Source organism: Podarcis tiliguerta (genome assembly GCF_965153285.1).
Source record: "Podarcis tiliguerta genome assembly, chromosome: 17".
Classification (NCBI taxonomy): domain Eukaryota; kingdom Metazoa; phylum Chordata; class Lepidosauria; order Squamata; family Lacertidae; genus Podarcis; species Podarcis tiliguerta.
In genome coordinates, this window is record NC_139550.1 from 5,089,505 (window position 1) to 5,117,261 (window position 27,757).

Below are 27,757 nucleotides of genomic sequence, written 5' to 3' on the forward strand. Positions count from 1 at the left end.
GGGATGGTGCAAGTTGGAAGTTCAGCATCTTCTGGGGAGCAATGTTTCCCCACACCTGGCCTACTTAGCCGTGTTCAGAACACAACTACTAAACCACACTCAGGAGGTTCTCCCTCTGGCCAGCCACTAAGGAGATTGGGAACTCTCTGAAATGTGGAGGTTGCCAACACAGTACACTCCTATGCCACTGGGTAGGGCAAGCTAGGAGACATTCCTGAAATTAGAAACACTTCCAGCTCTTATTGTGGAGACTGCCTCTCACCCCTCCAAGCTAGCAATAAAATGAAGAAAGAAATGTGGAAGTTTGTTCAATGAGAGTTGCAAGGGGGGGGGGACCCAGCTGTTCTGGTTAAGGTGGAGTGGATGACATTTTCCCTAGGAGACTGGCTGTTTAATAGGATGCTTGAGTTGGTCCTGCCTCTGGAGTCCAACAAAGTAATTAAAACAATCCACACTGCCCTCAAAAAGAATAGCAGTTACACCTTTTGGAGGTGGCTTTTAGGCAGAAAGCTAAACTATTGCCACATGCTAAGAACAGCATTGGCAAGTTCCTTGGCCATTTGTTTCTTGGACAACAAATATAATTTCACCAGCTACATACAGGTTTTTCCTGTTGTATCACTCAAGAATGACTTCTGCCACCGAAGGAAATTTCCCTGCTGCCATCTGGAAAAATTTAAAGTACCCTCAAGTTCTGGATTTGGAAATCCTTTTCGCACTAGAGACATCCCCCGTCCCCAAACCTACCTACAGGTTCCATTTGTTGGACCCAGTTTCTGTTAACCACTTCCAGTTTTTCTACCATTCCTCTAAACACACACCAGCCAAGAGCGGCAGCAGTTCAGAAAGAAAGCACAGCTCTACATTAAGCTAGCAGTTAGAGGAGGGGGGAATGTATGTAACAACCCCCAAGCCATCTGCCTTAATACCTGGTGCTACAGCTTATTCCACTGAAGGCACAGCTGTAGGGGGTAAAGCCTCTTGTAAAAAAACAACACAGTGGAAAGGGCCGTGCATTAGATGATAACTGTAAAAAGAGAACTCCATTTGCTTTACCTTTTATAGGACCATTAAGAACGTGATTGCTTCGAAACACATTCTTTAAAATTAGCAGCCATACAGGCCCGAGCCCAGCTACTGTGCAAGCTTTAACAAGAAAGTTGCCTTGACTTATTAAATCCCACACAAGAGTGCCGCTTAAACAGATCTTTAATTTTCAGTACAGCTGAAAGTCAAGTCTCTGCGCCAGAGAGCCCAAAGACTACAGTTCTTGACGTCTCTTCCCAGTAATGTACAACCAGGAGGACACGGATAAGGGGGAGAGGAGGAGGGGGGGAAAACATGCAATCACAAAACAATGATCAAACTCTAAGTACGTCATGAGGTTTGGTCCCAAACAAAAAAAACAAACCCAAAAAACATTGAAACATAATTAATCCAATTACTGCAAACACAGCTTCTCTGAGTAAAGTTAAAGATATTGCATTTGTAGTGTGGCGTACGCTTTCCCCTTCAGCGAACCAGCGGAGCCTGCTTGAGTGAAATCAGCACCGAGCGCATGCGGGACACATCCTTTGCCTGCTTACTTGACTTGGGGTTAAAGTCACAGAGCCGAGCCACACGTTCCCACTCCGTGCCTGGGGAAGATTCGTCAACATCGTTCACAAAGGCTTCTTCAGCTGCCCTAGAAGCAATGCAGTGCAATGTTTGATTTCATCCGTGGACATTCCCTGCCCCCAGGAGCCCCTTGCTTCCTGGAATCCATCCCTCGCCCCTACACACAATGGGCTTCAAGTCAACTGTAGCACCTTGAGGTCTTCCCCCACATCCTCCTCCCCAAAAAGTCCTGACAAGGGAGATGGGGTAGCGAGTCAGGCCCACAGGACCGGAGAAGCCAGGTAAAATGTTGGAATACAGGTGTTTAATTTAAGCGAACGGTATAAACCCAGCCTTGAACTACAAGGTACCTTCATGATGCTGTTCAAGGGTACACCGGCTATGTATAGCGAGGGAGACTGGGACTGCCACAAAATCAAGGTGTGCAATTTATGTAATTGGAGCCCAAAAGGGTGGACTTTACATGCAGAGGTCCCTGTGCAAACATGACATCATCCAATGCGCAGAATTCAGATTAACTGGTAGGGTCAGGCAAGATTCCAATCTCCTTATCATCCTCAAGTTTTGGATAGGGCACACATTATTTGGGGAGGGGGGCGCTAACCATCCCGGTTGAGTATGCTAGGAATTTGTACTAAAAACTGCCCTTAAAGTTTTCAAATGCCACCATTTCCAAGGCTCACAAAACCATAGTGTAAGAGAGTATATGACAGCATTTCCAATGCTATGGTGAAGCAGCAAAAGAGTCACAGGCCTCATGCTTGTAAGTGCTATGGACTTGATGGTATCGGTTGGAGCAGGAGAGATCAACAAAAGGTCAGCTCAGAGGATAACTTTGCCTATTCCTCCATACACACAGTTGTGCTCAGTGGACATCTCTGTAAGAATCTATGTTATCCTTCCAACACTGGTGCACTGCTAACCGTATTGCATGAACAGAATGATTCCCACCCCCAACGGCTAGTTAAAGCAAACAGTGATGCCCTGGATTTCACACATGGGCGGATGCCGTGGGCACCCTAATTATGGGAGAGGGAAGAGGATGACTTCATCTACTCCAACAAGCAGTATAGAAAAGAAGCAATGATGATGGATCCCATGAGGTTAAGCACAGTTCACAAGGATGATTGTATTTTACAAACACCACTGATGACGAGGGGGTCACTACAACACTGCTATTTCATGTGACAAAGACACTTAAGGGGCAGTGAAGAATTTACTTAACTGTTCTAGGCTGTAGCAAGGATGGTTTATGTTTGTGCTTAAAGGTGAAGAGAAACAAGAAGGAGAGTTTAAGTCAGATATAGAAAATGAAAATGAGCATAATGCAGATGATAAGTAAAGCTGGCCAGACATGCATTTCTCGCAGCACCGTCTACAGTCAGGAAAACATGCCACCCATGTTATCCTGCAGCAACGGCACTGCAGAATTTTCTTCCCCACTGGCTACGGGAAACAAGTCCTTCTGCATTAACAGAAAAGGGCAAACGCCACCTGTGAGTCCAGCATTTCACAAGTCCAACACTATTCTAGGTAACTGCCAAACCAAATTTCCACCGGTAGGGGGGTAGGCTTTAAATACAAGACACGAAACAGAAACTTGCATGCAAGAACCATCTGCCTCTTCAGGTGCTGTCATGAATCTCTCCTGGTGGACCAGACAGGCTGTGAAACAGGAAGGACCTGATGTATAAGGGGTCACCAGTTTGATCTGTTTTTCCCAATGGGTCATTTGAGTGGAGCCATGTCAATCAAATAAAGCTTGCCCCATGAAGTTGGAGGCAGAGCAACTTCTTCCGCCTCCTGATCTTGTCACTGGGGAGGGGACGGCTTTCAAAAACCAAACAAGCAACAAGGGCACTGTGTTGCTCTTGCTCCTTTTCATTGCTTGGAGCAGCCTTCCCTAATTTTGGGTCCCCGGATGTTGCAGGACAGCAACTCCTGTTATCCCCAGCCATTGGCCATGCTGACTGGGGATGACAGGTTTTGTAATCCATCAACGTATCAGGAGCCAAGGCTGGGGAAGGCTGGCTTAGAAGCATTGCCACTATTTGGCAAGGCAACAGCTCTGCCTCCTATGACGATCCTGCTCCTCAGTCTTGACTAGCACTAACCAGCATAGGGACCATCACCTTCTTAGTATGTGCACTGCAGGGCGGAAGACTTCCTAATTCAGAGTACCAACCAACCAAGAAACATCACATGTGCAAGCACTCCTAGTACGGAAATGGTCGTCCTGTAGATTTGAGGTTGGTATAGAAGAATGAATCTAATATTAGAGTAAAAAAAGTCTAACTTCCAGAAATAGAAAGATACTGGTTATTTCTTCTCTATATGAAGTGCAACAAATCTGACCTATTCATGTAGTATATAGCAGTCCTACCATACTTCATGCCAACATAATTGGCATTTTAATCAATTAATTTGATAAAACGCATCCAAGCCTTCTGCACTCCCTACTGACTCCTATCCTGTGTTTTATATACTACTTACTGCTCATCAAGCACAGCTTTTTAAAGCTATTATAGCACACATGCAGCTCTGAAGTTGGACATGCTCCTGGCACCCAACTTTATATGGCCAGATTTCTAAACTGCGCAATATGTTGCTGTTTAGCACCTAGCTGCTGGCACACAGAAATAACCAAGCACTGGTTCTTCCAATCTTCAGATTTCCAAATACCTGTCGGCTTAATTTAGTTGGGGAAAATCTCAACTGCGCTTTGTTAAGAGGCATTTCCTTTCCAACATACCTTTGACAGCTCCCTTTCAGGCAGACCCACTTCCTACAAGACTTACAGAACTCGGCAGTGTGACTTAGCAGCAAGCAATGTTCAATCCTACCACTTTATTTCAGCCACAGCATGGATGGCCAACTCCCATATAGTAACAGAAACCATGCTGTTCTCTCATCAGCTGTCAGACTAGGCAGGGGCTGGCAAGGTTTACCTCGCCTGGGCTGGTTCACTGCCGTGGAGATCGCTCCATGGGTCGGATCGCACATGGGGACTCGCCGAGCAGGCGGCTCGGTTCGGGGGTGGCTCATGGGCCGCTTAAACAACCCCCGTGGGCCGCTTGTGGCTCATGGGCCACAGGCTGCCAACCCCTGGACTAGGGAGTAAGTCTGTTTTGCAGTACAATCTACATCCTTCCATGGATCGTCAGGTTCTAATCAAATCTGTGCCACCCAGAAATGAAGGTCTTCAGCATTTTATTCAAAAGCCAAACGAGAAAAAGATTAGCTGTGGAACATCTCTCCTTCCAGCTTAGGAAGCCCCTCTTCCTTCTTTCAGTTTTACTTGTAAACTTTCATTATATGTTGATTAAAAGTTGGTAGGACAGCCAAGGGTCCCATGAATTGCTTCATGGACCAGATGTGGCTGCAAAGATGCCAGATGGCCATCGCTGAGCTTCAGTATTCCTACTTTATCACCACCACTAAATATGCCTTTTCATCTTATGAATGAAAGCTGTACTCTCCCTGCCCCACATCCTGGATCCTTGCTATTTGCTCTATTGCAGAACGTGCCTCTCTGCCCCGAGTTGTTTGTTCTCGGGACGCTTTGAGAACAGTAAGCCTCACAGATCAGAAGTGCTAAGTGAAGCCGATGGAGAATGGTTCAAACAAACAAACAAAACAGTAGTTAGGCAACATACACATAACCAATCATGTCAGCGAAGGGTTGTTTGAAGAAAGCTTCGTCTGCCACCCTAGGTGGCAAGGTGGTCCACAGAAGAGGCAAGCAGGCAGGAGAGAAAAAGAGAAGAATAAGCAGAAGGAAAAAACAGCTGTAGTCGTATTAGGCTTAATATATTAAAACATGCAACAAGACCTTAGAAATATTAAGAAATTCCCAGGCAGGAAAAATATTAAGAAAATGGTTTAAGCATCGTTAAAAGGATGCTCTGGTCCAGAGCAGGTACAAGGTACAATAACACACCATAATTTTCATACTGAGAGTCAGGCTCAACCACACCACCCCTCCCAGCCCAGGCCTTCCTTATGGTTCGGCATTACAGGTGCACCAATGCAAACCAAGGCACTCTGCTTGTAACTACTGAAATAGATTTGTAAACTGTGACTCACTAGGGCCCTTGGCTTGCATTAGGCATTTGTGTTAGTGCTTTAGTTAAGGCCAAGAAAGGAAGAGAATTGTGCCAGAAAGCAAATGAGCGGTACAGGTAAGCATTATGTCTGCACCAGCAAACTGCCCTGTGACATCTGTGCTCTGTCATGTCATCCCCCTTTTTAAACAGTTCGCATATTTGTACAAGTTTCAAAACTGCAGCACTGTGAAACTTAGCTAAGTAAGAGACAAGTTCGGTTTTCTGTCTAGCAATTAAAGGAAGAAATACCGTACTTTTCCATGTATAAGACCAGGGTTGTTTTTTTACTAAAAATGTTTAAAAAGGAGGGGTAGTCTTATGCATGGGGCCAATCTCCTCACCGTTTTCTTAATGTTGAGTCACCAAAAATAGGGGGAGTCTTATACACAGGGGCATGTTATACACGGAAAAATACAGTCATCCTTAATTTCATGACCAATCCAAGGTAACTGAAGGCTATGGGACTTTTTTGGGGTGGGGTGGGGGGATAATATTTTATTGATCTGTTAAGAAACAAACAAAAAATGGGGGATAAATAAGAAGAAATGCAGCTACAGGACTTCTGAACTATCCTAGGCAGGAAAATATTAGTATTAATTTGAATTATTGGTCACCTGAAACAAAAATAGTGTACTGTGGATTTGGTAGATTTTTAACTTGTTGGTTTTATAGACCCAGCTGCCTTACTAGCTTATGAAAAAGGCACAAAAGCAGGGTTCAAAAACCTGTGCTACCACTGACACATCTGCCACTAGTAAATACGACTAGGATGCCCTGAGTTCAAATCCACATTTTGGCCACAAAGCTCCATCCACAGCCTTGGATAAATAGCCACATTTTAGCCTAAAACACATCAGAGGTTGTTGGCAAAACAGAAAAGGTGACTTCAGGCACCCCACTCTGAACATTTTTGAGGAATGACAGGATTCTGCTTTCCCCCCCTTGGCTGCTTGTAGTTTTCAACAAGAAGGAAGCAGGTCTCTTCTAGATTTGAGAGTTGGTTCTTAAGATAAAAGGCAGTTAGTCGTGTATAGAAAGTCGGGGGGGGGGAAGAATGAGAGGGGGGAAAGGACAGAACAAATGATCAGCTAAGAGCAATAAGCAGACAAAGACCAAGCTACCTCCCTGCTAATTTATACCATCATCATCATCATCAGATTTTGTGCTACAAAATCTCCTCCTCTAAGATATTCCCACCCACAATATCTTGAGTCAATACACCGTAACCAGAGAGCAAAGTACACTTAAGCTCAATTAAATGAGTGGCCTGCTTACTACTTCTCAGGGAGTCCTACAATAGAGTATTTATTTTGTTAGTTGATTTATAAAGGAGGCCTTCAGCAACAAACATGCAAAAAAAGGCTCTTAAGGCAAGACACACTGAATACAACTATGCATTCGTGTTCTGCTGAAGTCTCACTGGTTCCGCCAATTTCCATCGGCTGAGGACACCCAGTGGATTTTGCCTGAGTCCTAGTGAATCATTGCTGCCGTTATTATGCGTCCAAGCATACGGCTTGAGAAGAAAGCCCAGACAATGCCAAGTGTTTTAAATTAATACTGGCATAAAACTGGCAACTCAATCCGGCTCTACACTGGCTTCCCCAGGACTAATAACCATTAGAGTTCTAACTCCTCTTTTGAGACATGCTCAAAGATTTGGCTACACCCTGCAATTTTTTCTTTCACTCATTCTCTTTGAAAAAGACTTTTGCCCTGAAGAATCACAACTACTACAGAAATAAGCCCCCTTAATAAAATGAGGATTACTACACTGCACGGGAGACTGTTGAGCAGCTTGTGTGGCCTAGTTTCATGAGCGTGTTGAATTGCACGATAAAGCCTGTTCACCTTTGCTGGCATGAGAAACTGCAAGTATTCTGAATTCAGCATGTCACCTTTTCCTTTTCCAGACTTGCCATGAGCAGAGTTGGATTTTGGTTTTTTTAAGGAGACATGGGAAAGAACCATGTAGCTCTTAGAAGGGCTGCTTAGCATGGTAATACAGTGGTACCTTGGTTCTCAAACGCTAAAAACCCGGAAGTAAGTGTTCTGGTTTTGGAACATTTTTCAGAAGCCAAATGTCCGATGCTGCTGTTGGCTATTGTTTCCGGGGTGCCTGCATCAATCAGAAGCTGTGCCTTGGTTTTCAAACATTTTGGAAGTCAAACGACGTCTGGAACGGATTAAGTTTGGCGCTTATTGTTTTTGGTATTTATTTTGCGGGGGTTTTTGTGTGGCTTTTTCAATTAATTTGTTTTTGTGACTGTGTGGAACCCAGTTCAGCTACTGACTGATTGATTGTGTGACTGCAGAAATGGATAAAAGGCCCTCATCCAAACAATAACTATCATCAGTGCAGGTAAGATTTTTTTTATAACATTAATCATCTACAATACTGTCTTTATTTTATAGTGTAGTACATTGATTATTGCTTTCATTTTATGGATCTATGGTCGTGTTAGATAGTAAAATTCATGTTAAATTGCTGTTTTAGGGGTCGTTTTTAAAAGTCTGGAATGGATTAATCTGTTCTGCATTTCTTTCTATGGGAAAGCGTGCCTTGGTTTTGGAACGGACTTCCAGAACTGATTAAGTTTGAGAACCAAGGTACCACTGTACTTCTTTTGCCTTCCCCATTATTCTACAAGGAATATGCCATTCTTAACTTGCATATTACAGGGTTCTGCCTATACAAATAGCAGCATGTCGTAACCAAGGTCTGATCTTCGGGAGCGGTACCCACAGGACTCGGGCACCAGTCGGGCTTATCATTGTGCAGGCACAATGGCAGCTCCCTGCAAATCACAACAAACCTAACCTTGGGAATAACCGCTTCCTTGCCATTTCTGTCCAAGGGAAGGGGATTCCCTCCACAGGCCTCACCCATCATTTAGTGTAATAACTGCACCAAAGTTAAAAATGGCAAGCAATGGAAGGGAGTGGTTGAGGAATTCACACAAGAGAGGGGAGGACATAGGGGTGGGTATTCTGGAGGCTGGCTATTTATGGTTTGCAGGGGCCAACACCATGCTGGCCCTGGGCCATACACCAGAAAATGCCATCTGGGCTGCAGCTGATCCACAGCCACCTCTCAGTCCCCTCCACAAAAAAGCTGGCAAACCCTCCTTACCTATTGTTCACTTTCGTTTTCTGTAGCTGCTCGTCTTGTCTCGCATACCATTCCTCCAACTCCTTTATCGCCTTCTCTTTCCACTCTGCTTCTTGCTTTCGAGAGTTTGCATCTTTTAAAACAGAGGCAGACGAGAATGAACGGACATTTGCTCTCAGAGCTAAATATAGCTAAGATTCTGAACTATAAGTAGGCAAAGGCTTTGGGAGGCAGGGAGCTGCTGGAGGGCGAAGAGTCACCACACTAGCAGAAACCAGTCAGCTTGATATCCGAAATGCTCCCGGTGTTGACAGTAACAGTGTTGGATTAAAGGGCTGTTGGAGCAGGGACAGAGGGGTTCAGTGGTTTGAATCCAGAGATAAGCTTTAGCTTCAGGTACACAAGCTCAACCGGTAGCACAAGTTTGACTGTTCTGTCTCCATTTCCCAAACTCTCCATGTAATTTTGCAAATGTTCACCAGACTGACCAACACCCACAGCAGTTCTTAACTCTGCTCTCATTTGTTCTTTCTTTTCTTAAAAAATGAGAAGTCCCTAGCCCCTTCGGTTGCAAGAGTTGCTTGAAGGTATGGGCAGACAGCGGATCAGTTGACTAAGATTGCCAGGGGTAATGTAAGGAAGGGGGAACTAAGGCACCCCCTAGAGGTTAGTAGACTCCCAACTTCCACAGTCAACGGTTATGGATGGTGTTGGAGTCTAGCATCATCTAGAGCAGGGGTAGGCAACCTAAGGCCTGGATGCAGCCTAATCGCCTTCTCAATCTGGCCGGCGGACAGCCCTGGAATCAGCATGTTTTTACATGAGTGGAATGTGTCCTTTTATTTAAAATGCATCTCTGGGTTATTTGTGGGGCCTGCCTGGTGTTTTTACACAAGTAGAATGTGTCCTTTTATTTAAAATGCATCTCTGGGTTATTTGCTGGGGATATGAACTCGTTAATTTTTTCTCTCTTCAAAATATAGTCCATCCCCCCCACAAGGTCTGAGGGACAGTGGACCAGCCCACGGCTGAAAAAGGTTGCTGACCCCTGATCTAGAGGGCTGCTGGTCACCCAGCCCAGGTTAGGAGTTCAGGACACTAAAGCTGGCATTGTCAATGCAACCCCTCCCTCATAACTGGCAAAAGGAGAAATAAACAAGATAGGGGTAACTATATACATTTGCGTTAATTTCCAGGAGTTTGAGTTACTATAGGCAAGAAATTTGATTGTGTACTTTGTGCTTACCCAACGCTGCCTATAGGAAGCTATACATAAGGCAATAAGGAATCAGGCTTCTCTCCTGTGTTGAAGCAAGGCACCAATTCTTAAAACGGGCCATTATGGCAAAAGGAGCTACAGAAGGGAAAGGCAACGGAGGGTCTGACGATGACCAACAGTCTCCAGGATCTTTCTCATCTAGTCCCTAGTGCAGGATCCAGTGCTGAGGCTGTTCAGACAAGGTCTCCTATGCGTATTGCAAGCAGAGGGCAACAGAACTGCGACAGAAGCGGTAATAGATTTCTCCTCTTATGTGCAAAAGCGAGGGAGGTGCATTCAAGGAGATCCCAACCAATTCTGCTATTCACCCTGGGATGGGGGTCAAACCGGCCCTTGACTGCATCTCAGAACAAGGGATGGAGGCACCGTCACTGCTCTTTAGGTCTTGTCAGAAGCTAGGGTAGAAGTGGGCGTGTTCCTTGGCCCTTACCAAGTACTTCTAGACGCTCCAGCTGCTCTTCTCTCCATTTGCGGATGCTCTCTGGCTCTGTCTGCAAACGATCGGCTTGCGAAATAGCTGCATAGCAATCCGTCGGACCGTTGCTCTCCTTGAACCGCACAAAAAAGATCAATCATTTTGTGATAGCCATTGGATAAAAATGCAGTTCCTTAAAATAGTGCTACTTTTGTAGTAAAAAACTTTAAAAATTAGCAGGATCTAAGGGTGAAGAGATTTGAGCCAAAATGACTAGTGCAGGGAGACTGCCATAAGACATTAGCTTCAAATGAAGGGGGCGGGAAATGTTTTAAACAAGGGCAGAAAACAGGGATTCTGGCTGGTCTTTAAGAAAAAGAGCTACCTGCCTCAACTGCTAGTCCAGACTACCTACCTACCTACTGTATTTTTCGCTCTATTGGACGCACCGGACCATAGGAGGGGGAGAACAGGAGAAAAATATTTTTTCCTTGTTCTCCCCCTGTAAAACAAGGTGCGTTCAAGGTACAATCACCAGAGCTTGTGAGGCTGGGGGTGCTTCCCCCCACCCCCAGCCTCAAAGATCCCTGAAGCCTTTGGAGTGCAGAGCCCTGCTGCCCTGCAGAGGCTTTGCGCGCAGCCATCCCCAAGCCAGAACAGCGAGACGGAGCCTGTTCTGGCTTGAGAACAGCCTTGCTAGCCTCTGCAGGAGAGTGGGGTGAAGGCACCCCGCTGCCCTGGAGAGGCTTTGCGCGCAGCCGTCCCCAAGCTAGAACAGCAAGACGGAGCCCTCCGCAGCGCTCCGTCTCCCTGTTCTGCCTTTCGGCTTAGCGGCGCAGCCTGCATTCGCTCTATAGGACGCACACACATTTCCCCTTAATTTTTGGAGGGGAAAAAGTGCGTCCTATAGAGCGAAAAATACGGTATATGAAATAGTAAACCTAAATTGCCTCCACTCCTAATTAACAGATTAGAAGCAACTCTTGTGTCAGCAACCATCACAATACTAACCTGTAGGAGGTACCTGGACTGCACCCCTGCAACAATTAATGTGTAGGGAGCAGGAAGAGAAAGAAGCACCCAAGGAACATGTCAAACTGACATATTGATGAGTCTTTTTCTCCCACCCATCCCACAACACTGGTTACCCATCACCTGTTTTACAGCGTCAGCGGTATTCAAAAGACTGTTGCTTTATAGTAGGGTTTCCGAAACTTGGGTCTTCAGCTGTTTTTGGACTACAGTTCCCATCATTCCTGATCCTGCTACCTAGGGATGATAGCTGTAGTCCAAAAAACAGCTGGAGACCCAAGTTTTGGAAACTGCGTTTTATAGAATGCACCAAGACAAGACAAATTATCTAACAATTCTCTCCAAAATACAAAGTGGTGGAAGAAAATAAGCAGCTGGTACAATAAATCCCAAGTTCATGTTGGATTTTCCCTACTATCATTAAGTTTGATGTCACTGATCTTTAACAACAGCCCATACTAGTTAGGCTGCACAGCTTTTCCAAATCCAGACTTTTAGAGGGGTACATCTGCTGCTTTAAAAGGACAAATTCAGACAGATATATGACACCCTTGCTGCTGAAACACCAACATACTTTAACAGTTGGTGTGCCAGACTAGCGGGTGGCAAACCCAGGTTCAAATCTCCGTTCAGCCATGGGGCTCACTGGGGCAAGCTTTGGCCTCTCGCAGGCTGCCTCAATGGGTTGGTGTGAGGATATAATAGGGAGGGGGAGAACCATGTATGCCACCGATAGTTTCTTGGTGGAAAGGTGGGTACAAATGTAGCAAAAAATAAAATAAAGTAGAAAGAGAAAAACACGCACTTGTAAACACACTGATCATGTGCCAGGCACAGCTTCCCAAAATGGAACAGGCACATTTTAAAATCCATTTTTTTTGTGGCAGAAGCAGGCAACAGGCACCCCATCTAAGGGCTTCCTGATTAATTCCCTGCTCTACCCGTGCTTTAAGGCACCTCTGCTTCTTTTCCTTCCGTGTAGACAGAGGCAAAAGATGACCTCTTCCCACAAGGACAGTAATGGAAGCCTTTAGAACTCTTCCTTTCATCCACCTCAGTTGCTCATTCTTGGGTGTGTGGGCTGTGGAGAGGCAGATGAGGACTGACAGTGCTTTTAACCCACAAAACCCATTGCCTGGCCCTTCCACCCTTGTTCAGTTAAAGAATGGGCTTGTTGACCTTTGCCAGCTCTGGCATGTAAGAGGCAAACACCATTACGGCAATCGAGCGCAAATCTGCTGACGGTCTGGATGGGAGCAAAAGCCAGAGGAATAATAAAACTCTTTATCGGGAGAGTCATCCAACAACTAGCGTTGCTTTAAAGCTCATTTCACTTCCATTTACCTGGTAGACATCACCGTTCGTCACCCCGTCAATTGAATCTGTAGAAGAAGAAGAATTTATCTGTTAGCTTTTTTTTTCTTTTCTTTTTACAAGAAAGTGTTTTTCAAGACAATAACCGCAGTTCAGAGAGTATGTAAGGAGGGAAAAGACTGGAGGGTTTTTACATAGCTGCGAGGACACAGGCTTCAGGCACTCTCTCAACAGGGAATTGGAAAAGGATGGTGTAGACTGGAGGCAAACAAGAGGCGGATAAAACCTGTTCCGAGGCTCATCCAGAACACACCTGGCGATCATGGGGAATCCATTACTTTTCAACCTCACCCCCAATACCCTGCAATATAATCTTGGAGTCTACAAGGTTATTGTAAAAAGCATCCATCAATTGTGGTTATGAAGCACCTGGAATGCTTTGCACTAGCATTCAGTTTGTAGGCAGAAAAGATTCTCTGCTCAGTTCTCATAAGCTATGCAGCAGGGATAGCCATCCTGATCAGACACAGGCACATTTTGCACATGGCTTTCGACCACCTGCGACAAAGTGAAGATGCCCAGGTGCCAGGATAGCGCCTGACATCCCCATCCTCTGGGAATCTGGACTGTTTTCACACACTAATACCCCACCCTGTAGAATTCTATCAGTTATATTTTAAGTGCACAATAAAAATGAATTTCTGGAACCAAAATGCTTTTTTCTTTGCTGCCCGATCAGCAGCAGCCACAATTAAGAAAAAGTGGTTGGAATAGGTCAATATGTATGTGGACTGTCCCTGGATCAAGTGACTTTTCTTCTTTAAGTACTCAAAGATCTTAAGCTGGCTCAAGGTTTTCATCTGAACTAGCCAGATGTTTAAATGAGAATCAATCGCAGTCAGTCCATTGCCCCAAAATGGCAACTAGACCTTCCATTTTGGCAACTCTAACTTTGATTTAAGGGGCCATTTGGCACCTAGCTTATATATGTGTGTGTGTATATGTGTGTGTGTGTGTGTATATATATATATATATATATATATATATATGTTTCTAACACTGCTCCAGATGTTGTGTACTTCTGTTCCCATCACCTCGGACCAAGCAGAATAGGGCCAACGAGAGTTGTAGCCCACAACATCTGGACAGCACCACATTTGCTACCCCTGCTCTACAATGATCCCAATGATTAAGAGCTGGTTATTCAGGTGTTGGAATACAGCATTAATGGGGGGGGGTGTATTAGATTTGGACTGGATTCAACTAAATAGTTGTGCCAGCAGAAGTCAGTGGAGTGAGTCCCACTAGCGCAACAGGGCTTTCCCCTCTTCCCACGTACCCCACCCTGGTTCTCCCAGAACAGAGTAGGGGGAATGAGGGGAGACTGTGCCGAAATGCTTGCACTGACAGCGATCTCAGTGTCGCTCTGAATTTCACCTCACAGAACTAGTGAACATCAGAAGAAGTGTCAAAAACATATGGTACAGAAGCACAGGAATGGACAAATACTTTGCAACATTATCTTAGCATTTATAAAAAATGGTGAAATGCTACATAAACGGCATACATCTACTTATTTAAGGTATTTGTAATCCTCCCTTCACTCCCAAGGCAGCACTTAATCAGCATTAAAACCATAATTAAAGGTAAAGGGACCCCTGACCATTAGGTCCAGTTGTGGCAGACTCTGAGGTTGCGGCGCTCATCTCGCTTTATTGGCCGGGGCAGCCGGCGTACAGCTTCCGGGTCATGTGGCCAGCATGACTAAGCCGCTTCTGGCAAACCAGAGCAGCGCATGGAAACGCCGTTTACCTTCCCACCGGAGCGGTACCTATTTATCTACTTGCACTTTGACGTGCTTTTGAACTGCTAGGTTGGCAGGAGCAGGGACCGAGCAACGGGAGCTCACCCCGTCACGGGGATTCGAACCGCCGACCTTCTGATCGGCAAGTCCTGGGCTCTGTGGTTTAACCCACAGCGCCACCCGCGTCCCTAAAACCATAATTAGCAACAAGTTAAACTAAGGTTTACTCAAAGGTAACTCAATGGCATCATAAAATTCAATACCATTTCCTTTAGGTATTTGTAAATACAGGCAACCCACCATTTATGCACTCTCAGTATGTGCATGACCGCACATACGTGCGTCACACTGAACCCAGAAGTGACCCAAAACTGTCACAAAAATCTTTTTGCAATCTTTTTCAACAGCGTTTCAAATATACATTATTTCACTGATACACACACTGCCTTGGAGCTTAACCTGAATTGCCTGAAAATATTTATTTTAGGTATTTTGCACATGCTGTGACAGCAACCTCATGATGAACTCCCTCCCCAAAGACTTGAAGGCAGTAAGCACATTTCTTTCATCGGGCTTAACAGTGTTTAATTAGCAATACAGAAGCTTTCATTTCTTCACTCTTTGCTTTTAAATCTATGGCCTTAGTTGCTTAAATGTTGGTTTTTATTTTACACTGAGTAAATGATTTAATTACTTTGTGTTAGTACATCAAAACACTACTGTGCTTCCCGACAGATGCAGCTGGACTCTCAACTTCCTCCAGTCACAAACAACATAACAGACTATAAAGGATGATGAGAGCTGGAGCCAGGCAACTTCTAGAATGCCACAGGTTTCCCATTCCCATTTTTAAAACGTATTCTTCACCACTCCTGTCTCTTAAGGCGGTGCAAGTTGTTTAGGAGGCTTGAAAAGGAATCTAGACATATCCTTCTAAGTAAAATTCACCAAGCTCAAGTCACTGCCATCTCTTCATACTGCAAAATACCAGAGCAAAACGAACTGATTTACTACACAGACGTAACAACACCCAACATTGTATAGATTTCAGTGCCCACATTATTTAGTATTAGTAATCTGGGTAACAATTGCTGGCCAAGTTTATAAGCTAGCACGCAGTCAGACATAGAAGAAACACTGACCTGCAAGTACAGTACAGTTGTACCTTGGTTCTTGAATTTAATCCATTCTGGGAGTCCGTTTGACTCCCGAAATGGTTCGAGAACCAAGGCGCAGCTTACGATTGGCTGCAGGAGCTTCCTGCAGCCAATCAGAAGCTACGGAAGCCGTGCCGGACATTTGGCTTCTGAAAAACGTCCAAAAACCAGAACAATCACTTCCGGTTTTTGACTGTTTGGGAGCTAAAAGGTTTAAAGGCGTTCGGCTTCAGAGGTACGACTGTATACTGCTTTCAGTATCTTCCAAGGAAGGGATCAGCTAAGTGTAGATTCCTTTGCAGGACCTATTTCCACAAACTAAGAACAAAGGAGACAGAAGCTATCAAGAACTGCCAGAAAGAACAAACAGCTGCTTCCCATGGTCAGTTTTTGTTTTAACAAATCCAAAACCATCTTATCTTTGGGGAAACACTATCAGAACAGGAAGGTTGAAGTCAAGCCTAGGCACCCTGTGACTCAACAAGCAAAATACAGCCCACAAAACATCCTGAGACGGCAAAGAAAGCACATATATTTCTCCTAACCTTGCTCCCTTTTCTCTTTCCTTTTTCTCATTTGGAGCATATGCAGCGCTTGCCTAAACCATCACAGCAACATTTGCTTTCTTGAGGTGGGTTCAAACTGAGCGATGCTAACAAGACCACAGGTCCGTCCTGTGAAGATATAGACTCAAGACTGATGCCACCATCCTGGCTTTTAAGAGACCTAAATGCATTTAGCCTGAAGGTTTTAAAAGGGAATTTCCAATACAAAAGCAGTTAAAATTTTCATAATTGTTAAGAGCAAAAGAAGTGACTTACAAGGAGTTCTAGGTTCAAATTTTCTTACCCCAGCAATGAACGCAAGGGATTTACTCAAAGCTACTACATTTCAGTCTTACCACGACCAATCTGCAATGCGAGAACAGTGCTAATCTTCTTTTTGTGCAGGTTCAAAGGTTAGCGAGATATGTGAATTGATGCAACTCTCTGCACAGCGTGACCGCCGCCTCCAGCAGAAATGGCCCCACACAATCTGGCTTGAAAAAAGCACCCTGAAATAGGAATCTTTTTCCAAGCCTTAATGCGGCAGGTTAAGAGTAAGAAAATTAATGGGTGAATGGATGTATTTTGGTGGCCCCCACAACAAAGAAGTGTGGCCTTTGAACTGAAATGCTTCCCCAACCCTAGTCTAGAACCCCACTTTAAAACGTTTTTATTTATTGCTTATGACTACTTCTGGCATTTTTTTAACTGAGCAAATCTTTTCATGTTGTAAGCCATCTTGACCATGGTTTAACTATGGAAATGAATAAACTAACATGATGATGAAGTTGATACAGTTGTGCCTTGGGTTCCCGAACACCTTGGGAGTTGAACGTTTTGGCTCCCGAACGATCGAAAACCGTAAGTGACTGTTCCAGTTTGCGAACTATTTTTGGAAGCCAAATGTCTGGCGGGGCTTCCGCGGCTTCCAATTGGCTGCAGGAGCCTCCTGTAGCCAATCAGAAGCTGCGCTTTGGTTTCCAAATGCTTTTGAAGTCGAATGGACTTCCAGAACAGATTCCGTTTGACTTCCAAGGTACGACTACTATACTTCAAAAACAGCTGTAAGACCAAAATGTATGCACCCCAGTAGAGATCCTAAGCTGTGCAAGCCTTGCTAAAGTAGGAACTATTTAGAACTTGATGTCCTAAAATGCACTTCATACTACTCACAGCGATGGCTGTGTGGTGCTCAGGGAATAGCATTGGAAGGCAAAAAAGAACAAATAATGATATTGGAAACTGCTACATTTAATTACAAGGAAATTCAGATGGAAGAGATCAGAGGAAGTCAAGTAATATGCTTATGAAGATGGATTTTAATTAACTAATTAGGTTTTAGTGTATGTAGTATTATATGGGATGTGGGAAGTATTTTATGCTCTTTATTTTCTCTTCTTTTTTCCCCCTTTAGTATTGTCTATTCTATTTTTTTAAAAAAATATGCTTTTGTATGAAAATTAATAAACATGATTGTGAAGAAGAAAAAGGACAACATGCTTAAGATACACTAGAGCTTTTGCCATTCTCATAGTGACCCTCCATTTGTGCCAGCCTACCCCAAACTGCCCAGCCGCTGCTTTATGTGGATCTTGGGGCTAAAAGATTGACAACCCTTGTGGCAAAACATCAAGAATGGGGAACATGAAAATATATGTGACATGTAGCTCTATATCAATGCCCTCATCTTTCCGCTACAACAATGTTTCGAGCAAAGTAATCCAACACAGCAATTCAGAGGCCTGAAGAGAGGCAAACAAATGGAAACTCACTAGTCCACCTTATTAATCCACAATGTGCACAAGCCTTAAAGCTGCACGCTAAAGACAGTTTGATTAATTTAACCACAGTTTCTGAGAAACTGGTTTGAGGAATGGAGCAAACCAGGACTTGAAAGCAACTGCTTTCTCCTCACACTGGTAACACTATTTCCCAGTTCATATATAATAGGATACTATCGTAAGCAAACTGAAGCCCAATTGTGTAGTATTGGCTAGAAGTTTAAGGGAGTACAAGTCTCAAAAATGCAAAAAGTCATCTTCTGCTAATAACAGATTCTGTCCTCAACTGCTAAATATGGTGTTCTCTCAAAGGCATGTAAAAGGGAAAAGCAGTTTATGTTGGTCTGGCTTCAATAGACTCTAGTACACCGTGCAAAATTTATTTCCAGCTTTGTTAATATAAAGACTCTTTACATCTGCTTCTTGCCTAACCAGGAATATGCATAAGGCACAGGACAGATCCGGGTAACAGCCAGGCTTTATATTTTCAAAAATGGGGGCCAGACATGGTTTCTTCATCCCACACAGTCTACTCTGATAAATAAGTGAAGTAGGTAAAGGTAAAGGGACCCCTGACCATTAGGTCCAGTCATGGCCGACTCTGGGGTTGTGGCACTCATCTCGCTTTATTGGCCGAGGGAGCCGGCATACAGCTTCCGGTTCATGTGGCCAGCATGACTAGCGAACCAGAGCAGCACACGGAAACACCATTTACCTTCCCGCCGGAGCGGTACCTATTTATCTACTTGCACTTTGACATGCTTTCCAACTGCTAGGTTGGCAGGAGCAGGGACCGAGCAATGTGAGCTCACCCCGTCACGGGGATTTGAACCACCGACCTTCTGATCGGCAAGTCCTAGGCTCTGTAGTTTAACCCACAGCGCCACCTGTGTCCCTTAAATAAGTGAAGTACTAGTGTGCCAATAAGTATATTCTTAGAATAAAAATAAAGTTCCGAAGTGGGAACATAATGGGGGCCCACACTGGGAAGATGTGGAGCAGAACTCTGACACTCACCTGCATTGCAATCCATTCATGCGAGAGCATGAACCTCTTCTCCACAATGCAACAAAAGTAATATATTATGCAGCAGTTCCATGAAGACTCAATTTCCATTATCCTTTATTGCCCCTTTATTTCAGAAGAATAACTGTACATGTGAATTTCTATGTAAAAGACTATAATACATTACTTTAGGTCAGGGGTCAGCAAACTTTTTCCAGGAGATCTGGTCCACTGTCCCTCAGACCTTGTTGGGGGGCCAGACTATATTTGGGGGGGAAGGAATGAATTCCTATGCCCCACAAATACCCCAGAGATGCCTTTTAAATAAAAGCACACATTCTACTCATGTAAAAACATCAGGCAGGCCCCACAGATACCCCAGAGATGTATTTTAAATAAAAGGACACATTCTACTCATGTAAAAATATGCTGATTCCCAGACCGCCCACAGGCCAGATTTAGAAGGTGATTGGGCCCCCGGGCCTTAGTTTGCCTACCCATACTTTAGGAGAAGGGTGCATGTCCACCTTTCCATCTCCCAAGAACTACTGCCCAGGTAAGTATTTCAACCAGGCCTATGTGGTGATGCAGTCATATTGACAGCTACAGGAATCTGTCAATGGCTGTTCATAAAACATTTGAATATTTGCTTTTAGAAGTGCTTATCTATATTGAATATCCAGAAATGAGAATGACAGTAGTAATACAAACTGTGTTTTAAGATCGCTGGGAAATTTAGTTTTAGAAAATCAGAAGAAATGTTATTTTCTCTCCATCACCTATCACCGCAGGATATCCACATTGTTCTTTTTAGATATGAGAAATGCTGCTAAGCTACTGAGTCATCAGCTCTGTTACAGAATACTCCAGGGCATCTTTTCATAGACACCCACTCGTAAAACAGTCATTCTTACTATGTAATTTTACTCACACTGTAGTTTCAATAAAGCACCTAAGATGCCACAACTACCGCTGGGATACCGTATTTCATTCCAAATCAGAGTCGAGCTTGGCACAAGCCACACATTGCAATAGCAACAAATTGAATAAGATGGTCTGGAAGGTTACGAGTTATAAAAAGTAAATCCACAAAATCCCCAGCTGCTCTCCCTGCTTAAGTGCTTAAAATTAACAAGGGTGCAAAAAAGCAGTTCGTCCCCATGTAGCTAGTTAATTTCGCTCTGCATTAAGAAATAAATTGGACAGCCTTTTGCCAACGTATTTCTATTTACCAGTGTATCACAAATGAAAGTGAAAATTCACTGGTAGGGGTACACAATTTTTAGGCATCTCGGTAGCCAATCAGGTTACTACTTACCTCTCACCTCAACAGAAGAGGGGATGGATCCTGGCAAATGCCATGTATGCAATGGGAGAGGGTACTGTTAGTGTTTTAACTAGTTTCGTTGCTTCTCTTTCCCTATTTATATCAACCTGCAGAAAGGCAACTTCTACATGCAAAAATAAGCAAAGCCTTTCAGAATTCTAAGATAAAAAGAGTTCATTAGCACCTCTTAAGCAAGTCTAGTTGGTTATCTTTCCACAAAAGCTTAGTGGAATGCAAGTCCCACTGTGCTTGCATAAAATGGCAACGTCGTTATTAATACATGCCCTATTTCCATCCATCAACTATAGTAAGTTGATGAAAGAGCCTGTGCAGATTTAAAGTGAATCCTATTTCTGAAGGTTTGGCCCAGTACACCTGAAACAAGAATTAAGTCCAAGTCAAACTTCCTATCAGCATATTTGTCATGTACTTGGTCACAAAAAGCACATGTTTCATTAAAATGTTTTCCCATTATAGTGCAAAAGATTGTTTTTCTATACTACCATTTCCTGTTTTTTAAACAGTGTGTGGGTCATTTTGCCAAAGACAATAGTGCTAGTAAGCGTCTTTCTCTGAAGTGCTAACAGTAAATAAACTATTGAGATCGGGGCACTTAATTTCGATCCCACTTTTCCATTTTCAAAAGCAGAACCCAAGCGACCAGCGGTTTAAATTAAGAGCAAGTCAAGCCACTTTTAACACCACATCCAAATGCCTGAAGAAACCAGAACGTCTTCAGGAGACACCAGCGAAAACAGTCCTGGTAAATATCCTAGAGCAGGTTTCACAACCCTAGTGAAACAATGGGAAATGCCCCTTTTCATATGCCCGCCAAACATACCAGATCATACAGAAGGGCCTCCCTTTCTGATCCTAAGAGACAGGAAGGACCATATAGGATGCAGCAATTGCTTCAATATCTCAGTCGTGACCCATTTAGGGCTTTAAAAAACAACAGCCAGTGCTATAACCTCCAATAAAGTAAGCCAGTAGCTATTCAAACATTTACCTTCAGGAAACCATTTCTGGGTTGATGAAACTTGTGCGCATCTGCCAAACTACACCAGCATGCTACAGATGCTTCTGGGGCATGTTCTAGAGATACCCATGGCTCACATGTGGCACTAACTAAGTCTGTTAAGTGTAAATTGCTGCCCTGCAAAATAGTGGAGCTGGGTCAGCCTAAATGCCTATCTAGTCCAGTGGACATGTTGAGTGTCCAACCACATACCCATGGAAGAGTGATTTAGAACATGGTCAATGCTCTCTCGTAGTGGTACCCATTCGTCATCTTCTCCAGTGGCGCATGGGCAAGTGATCTGCTAAATACTGATCTCACTAATGAGCCTGTCTTTTCCTGATTACAATTTGAAAACCACAGGGGCTGGAGAAGAAGAATCCATCTCTCAAGCGTCTTTTCTTTCTTACAAGGCAGCCGGCAACAGTTATGGAATTCTCCAATCAACTGTTTCAACCTAATGATGCAGAGGTTTTTGTCTTTAGAAAAAGTGAAGCAGCAGAGAACTGCCAATTCTTAAAAACCAGATGTTTCGTTTGGCTGCATTTCACCTTACCATTTGCTTTCCCAATTCCTAGCGCCAAATGTGCTTCAGTCCCAGAGGAAGCCAACACCTTTCTGCACTGATGGAAGATAAGTCAACCAGTTGATTTAATAACTCCAAGCATCCAGAATCTAGAAAATGTATGGCATGCAACATATCCATGTGCTTAAAACCTGGAATGCCCTCAATTATATATAAAGAAGAGTAGGAGGAGAAGCATTTTAAGACAAGACAAAGGCTGGGGAAGTCCAATTGCCTCCAAACCAATCTCTTACTTCTCCCAAATCTGCCTGCAACATCACGTTCCTTCAGCTGCACTAGATATACCAGAGATGAGCTCACTGGGGAGAAATATAGCTGGTTAAGGCTGCAGAATCAGCATTATTTATGCCCAATACTTATGTTTGGTGCTGGGCTATTGCTGTCAGTTTAACCACACTCCAAGGAACTAGTACTGGGCAGCTTATCTTTATCTTAAGACATTTTAATACTTTCATTTACTGCTGCATCTAGGTATTCTTTTTTAAAAAAGAGCTAAGAGATGCCTAGAATACAAGAGACCTGTTTCAAGAGTACACTGAGATGATACTGGTATGGATCTAACCAGTTGGCAATGTCAGTACAGTGGTGCCCCGCAAGACGAAATTAATTCGTTCTGCGAGTTTTTTCGTCTTGCGAAGCACCAATGTGTATTGACAGTTTCCCATAGGAATGCATTGGCGGTTTAAAAAAAAAAGGCGCAAGACGTTTCGTCTTTCGAAGCAAGTCCATAGGGAAATCCGTCTTGCGAAACAGCTCAGAAAACGAAAAACTCTTTCGTCTTGCAAGTTTTCCGTTTTCCGAGGCATTCGTCTTGCGGGGCACCACTGTAGTGAGAATCAGCCGTTTGCTTCATGTCTCTGAAATACTTTCTGAAGAATTAGTCCATATCCAGCAGTCTCTCTCTCTTTTTTAAGTTTCAAAGGAAACCCAGTACTTTTAGTTTTAGAAATACAGTACTACTCAGTTCACTGGGCTCCACCACGTTACCCAAATCATTCTAGCACTCGACAAGTTCATTTATTGTTGATGATAATAATAATAATAATAATAATAATAATAATAATAATTTATTTGTACCCCACCCATCTGGCTGGGTTTCCCCAGCCACTCTGGGCAGCTTCCACAAAGACAAAAAATACACTAAGATGTCACACGTTAAAAAATCCCTGAACAGGGCTGCCTTAAGATGTCTTCTGAATGTCAGGTAGTTGTTTATCTCTGACATGTGATGGGAGGGCGCTCCACAGGGCAGGCACCACTACCGAGAAGGCCCTCTGCCTGGTTCCCTGTAGCTTTGCTTCTTGCAATGAGGGAACCACCAGAAGGCCCTCGGCACTGGACCTCAGCGTCCGGGCAGAACAATGGGGGTGGAGACGCTCCTTCAGTTATACTGGGCCGAGGCTATAATGATCCTGACAGGTCCTGATGATATAAGGATGCTGAGGCCCCTGGAGAACTAGCTCAATCCATAGTTAAGCCTGCCTCTCAGTGAGAATAATCAGCCAAAACTGCAGATAGCAGAAGACACCCAATGTTGTGGGCATGACAGCTCTCACAGGAAAGGAAAAATTGCTACTGGGCAGATCTAGGCTGAGTTATGCTTCAGAGGGAAGTGATCACGTGTTATCGTTGCTGCGAGTACAACGCAACCAATGTTCTGTGCTAGTCTAAATTACATTTGACAGCTCTGCAGTTGTGTGTTAAGTCGTTTGCTGTAATCTCTTGTGTTGCTGCAAATTATTTCACCTCCAGTTTTTATAAAATCAATTTATACCACCTTTCAGAACTCAGAAGAGCCTCCAAGTTCACAAAACATACAATGATTAAAAAAAATTTCTCCCTCAAGCACGACTTAACCCACATTTCCTATTCCCTTTTGTTTTTGCGGCTATAATTACTGTTGTTCCTTTTTTTGATCACTGCTTTGTTATTTAATTGCTTTCTGGAGTTTTGTTAATGATAATTTCTCATTATTACTGTCTTATATGCTGCTGATCTGTATGTTTTATAATTATGTCTATAATTTATATTTTGTTCTTTATTATTTTCTTCCCCCAGTAGAGTCCACTGTGATGTATATAAAACAGATGAACAAAATTCCATAAAATAGCGTGTGTATTCTCTCTCTCCCTCTCTCGTCTGGCCATTTTAATGCTGTAAAAAAACAACAACACCTTGAGGGTTTCTTGAAAATATGCAGGATCTAAGTTTTAAAATAAATAAATAAAATATTGGAGCTGTGTTAACTGACTTATGTCACGTGATCAAAAAAACTCAACAGGAAACCACAGAACAGATCAAGTTATTGCTTTAGTATGACCGAGAAAATATCTATCAACAGAGGATAAGACGGAATTGAAGAGATTTACTATAATGAAACCTGCAGAAACTGAGTGGCAAAAATAAAAGAGTCATGTTTTTAAGAACCTGGGTGGGTGGGGTTAAGCTTTGGGAGGTTACAACTGCAACCCTGAGCAACACTAGCACAGCAGGTGATTGGTAGAGTATGAGATTCTCCATCTCAAGGTTGTGGTTTGAGCCCCACTGGGGGTTGGACTAGATGATCCTCAGGGTACCATAAAACTCTACAAGTCTATAATTCTACGTGACTAAGAGTTTGGCTTGAGCTTTTCCAGCTAATGGCCTCATCTCCCCCATTAGCCTGCTATACAGCCCTAAGTGCGATTTGACACTGCAATTCACAATCACCAGAATGTGCCTCAGCAAAAGTAGCCTCTGTTGTAAAAGGTTTACTGAGAGTATTTTGCGTATTTAATATGCACTATACTGTATAAGCCAGCATTTTTGGTAAAATTATTTAAAGAGAGTCGCCATGTTCTGAGAGCGTGTGTCTTCTGAGAAGATAAAATGAAATAAACACAGGGATGGGCATCTCCATCAAGCCCTACCTACAGGTAACCCAAAGCCTCCTGGCTTGCCAATTGCTGGGAAGCCATAATATTGGGTGTGGATCCAAAAGGGTGATTAAAAAAAAACAACACCTGGAGAGCTTCATTTCCTAAATAAATGTGGGAAGGGAAGGTAGCTGGCCACTAATGAAAATGATGGGGAGGAGAGGGGAAAAGATTAGAAGCACAATTCTAACAACGTCTACTCAGAAGTAAGTCCTATTGGATTCCATGGGGCCTGCTCCCAGCTAATTGGGATCAGGATCTAAACTAAAGAGTAGCAATCAGAGAAGTGAGAATAAGAGGAGACCAGTAGCCCTGCCTCTTTGCATCACCAACTCTCCTTGACTCTTGAATAACCACCACTGGCCTCCACCATTTAACTTTATCAAGCACCAAATTTGGGGGCCGGGGGTTATTGTTTAAAAGGCTACTCTTGCTTTTACACCAGAGGCGCAAGGAGAGTGAAGCAGCCTAAAGCAAGAGGAGCTCCTTAGGACCTCTCTGTGTTGGTTCACACGTGCAATCGTCCAAGTGTAATAAGTAGCAGCTTGTATGTACTGAGAAGCTTAATGGTGTTTCCCTCTCACTTAGGGTGAAATAGTTAAGAAATATACTCAGCTGAAGCCAAAAACTTACGAGGGCAGAATAGCATTGATCCTTAAGATGTGTGTAGAGGCTGCCTCAGAAGCAGTAAATCTGAACTGCAGAATTCTGGGTGTGGGTAAGTTTTTAATAAACGTTTTATCTTTTTTATTTCACTAAAGGAGAACATTAAATCAAAGCGCTATACATTTCAAAGATAATTACCGTAATTTTCGCTCTATAAGACGCACCAGACCACAAGACGCACCTAGTTTTTGGAGGAGGAAAACAAGAAGAAAAAAAATTCTGAATCTCAGAAGCCAGAACAGAAAGAGGGATCGCTGCGCAGTGAAAGCAGCAATCCCTCTTGCTGTTCTGGCTTCTGGGATAGCTGTGCAGCCTGCATTCGCTCCATAAGACGCACACACATTTCCCCTTACTTTTTAGGAGGGGAAAAATGAATCTTATAGAGCAAAAAATACGGTACTATATTTATTGACTCAGAACATTTTGTTGAACAAAGTCCCCTGGGTGGGTCACACAATGCTGGATCTGCTGTACAATTTAAACTGATTTACTACAGAAAACAGTTCAAGGCAGATCATGTCGGTTCACACATGCAATCGGCCAAGTGTAATAAGTAGCAGCTTGTATGTACTGTGATTCTCGTGTTCCAGAAGTGGGGCCGAAAGCGGGCTATGGAAACGGATGAGATCCAGTCACTTGACTGGTCGCATTTCCCTCCAGAGGACCTCAAGGCAGCGCATATGGTTCTGCCCATCCTCATCTCATCCCCACAGCAACCCTGCGAGGTAGACTAGGCTGAAAGGCATTGATTGGCCTCCGTCACGAGGTCACGCCATGAGTGGGGGAATTTGAACACTGGTCTTGCCCAGGTAAGACTCTCTAATCCAGGGGTCAGCAAACCTTTTCAGCAGGGGGCCGGTCCACTGTCCCTCAAACCTTGCGGGGGGCCGGACTAGATTTTGAAAAAATAATAATAAACGAATTCCTATGCCCCACAAATAACCCAGAGGTGCATTTTAAATAAAAGGACACATTCTAACATGCTGATTCCCGGACCGTCCACGAGCCGGATTTAGAAGGCGACTGGGCCAGATCCGGCCCCCGGGCCTTAGATTGCCTACCCCTGCTCTTAAGAATATGGGGGGGGGGGAGGCGGGCAGAGGAAGGACTAAACCATGTGAGAAATGAACATAATATTTTAGCTGCAGTTCCTTCATTTTCCACTTTGTAGTCTTATAAAAAAGTGTGCCTGGACATTCCATTGTTGCGCCCATAACCTAGGTTTAAGGTGCCATTGAGCTCCTAAGCTTTCATATCTCAGTTTCGAACACTGTTTAGCATGCTCTAACCACTACACCTCACTACCTTCGCTCCCTTATTCTCTACTCCGCCCCGTCTCCGAACAAGCGCCACATGAACGCGCTACCCCATAGTTGCCATCCCCCCCTCCAATATTGCAAGAGTTCTAAGCCGTGGAGTAACTATACCCGCGTCAGCCCCTTCACACGTGTCAGCCATCACGTGAACGCAGCTTACCCGCGGACAGCCCCTCCTGCATCCCCGCCGGCACCTCGCCGTTCTCCAGGATGCTGTAGCCCTCGTCGTTCTCGATGCCCGCGATCTCGTTCTCCTGCTGGGCCAGGAAGGCGGCGGCCGGGTCCTCATCGCCGCCGCCGCCGCCGCCGCCGCCGCCCAGCGCTCCGTTTCCCGCCGCCGGCTGAGGGGAGCTGAAGAGATCGAACTCGGCCATGGTGGGCGCAAGAGGAGGGGGGCGGGGCAGGAAGGAGCCAACGGAAGCGAACGGGCCGCGCGGGGAGCGGGAAGCCGAAGAGCGCCCAAGGAAAGACCGTTTAACGGACTCGGCTACTACTTCCGGCCTCCGCGAACCTGCCAACTCCAGCACTGCCTCCCCGCTCCTTTTAGACGGAAAGCTCCCCAGAGCGACGGCGCCGCGCCACCAACCGGCTGAGAGGGGGACGGAAACGGGGAGCCAACCAGCGCGCCGAGGAGGCGGGCTTGGCGGGGCGCGCCGCACGTGATCTACCTCCCTTCCCCCGCTTTCCCTCTTTCTCCGCTGAGGGAGGGCGGTGTGGCCTAATAGTGCGCACGCGCGGCCCGCCCGGCGCTTCGCTGAGGCG

General features: G+C 44.4%; 1 protein-coding gene and 1 long non-coding RNA gene across 4 annotated transcripts; one reads left to right on the plus strand and one right to left on the minus strand.

Moving 5' to 3' along the window:
- Positions 1-1,191: 1,191 nt before the first annotated feature.
- Positions 1,192-27,577, minus strand: CLTA (clathrin light chain A). Of its 3 annotated transcripts, XM_083420371.1 has the most exons (7): positions 27,156-27,573; positions 12,906-12,943; positions 10,545-10,662; positions 8,857-8,968; positions 5,274-5,327; positions 2,843-2,878; positions 1,192-1,684 (listed from the first exon to the last, which is right to left on the minus strand). In XM_083420371.1, the coding sequence occupies exons 1-7, from the start codon at positions 27,367-27,369 to the stop codon at positions 1,513-1,515; spliced, it is 744 nt and encodes a 247-aa protein (XP_083276497.1). In that variant the 5' UTR covers positions 27,370-27,573; the 3' UTR covers positions 1,192-1,512. The 3 variants fall into 3 exon arrangements, with proteins under 3 accessions (XP_083276497.1, XP_083276498.1, XP_083276499.1); XM_083420372.1 differs by lacking the exon at positions 5,274-5,327; XM_083420373.1 differs by lacking the exons at positions 2,843-2,878; positions 5,274-5,327 and having other exon boundaries at positions 27,156-27,577.
- Positions 12,954-23,123, plus strand: LOC310668021. The gene is made up of 3 exons (XR_014506551.1): positions 12,954-18,707; positions 19,068-22,683; positions 22,933-23,123. It is a non-coding gene; the product is annotated as an uncharacterized lncRNA (long non-coding RNA).
- Positions 27,578-27,757: the final 180 nt, after the last annotated feature.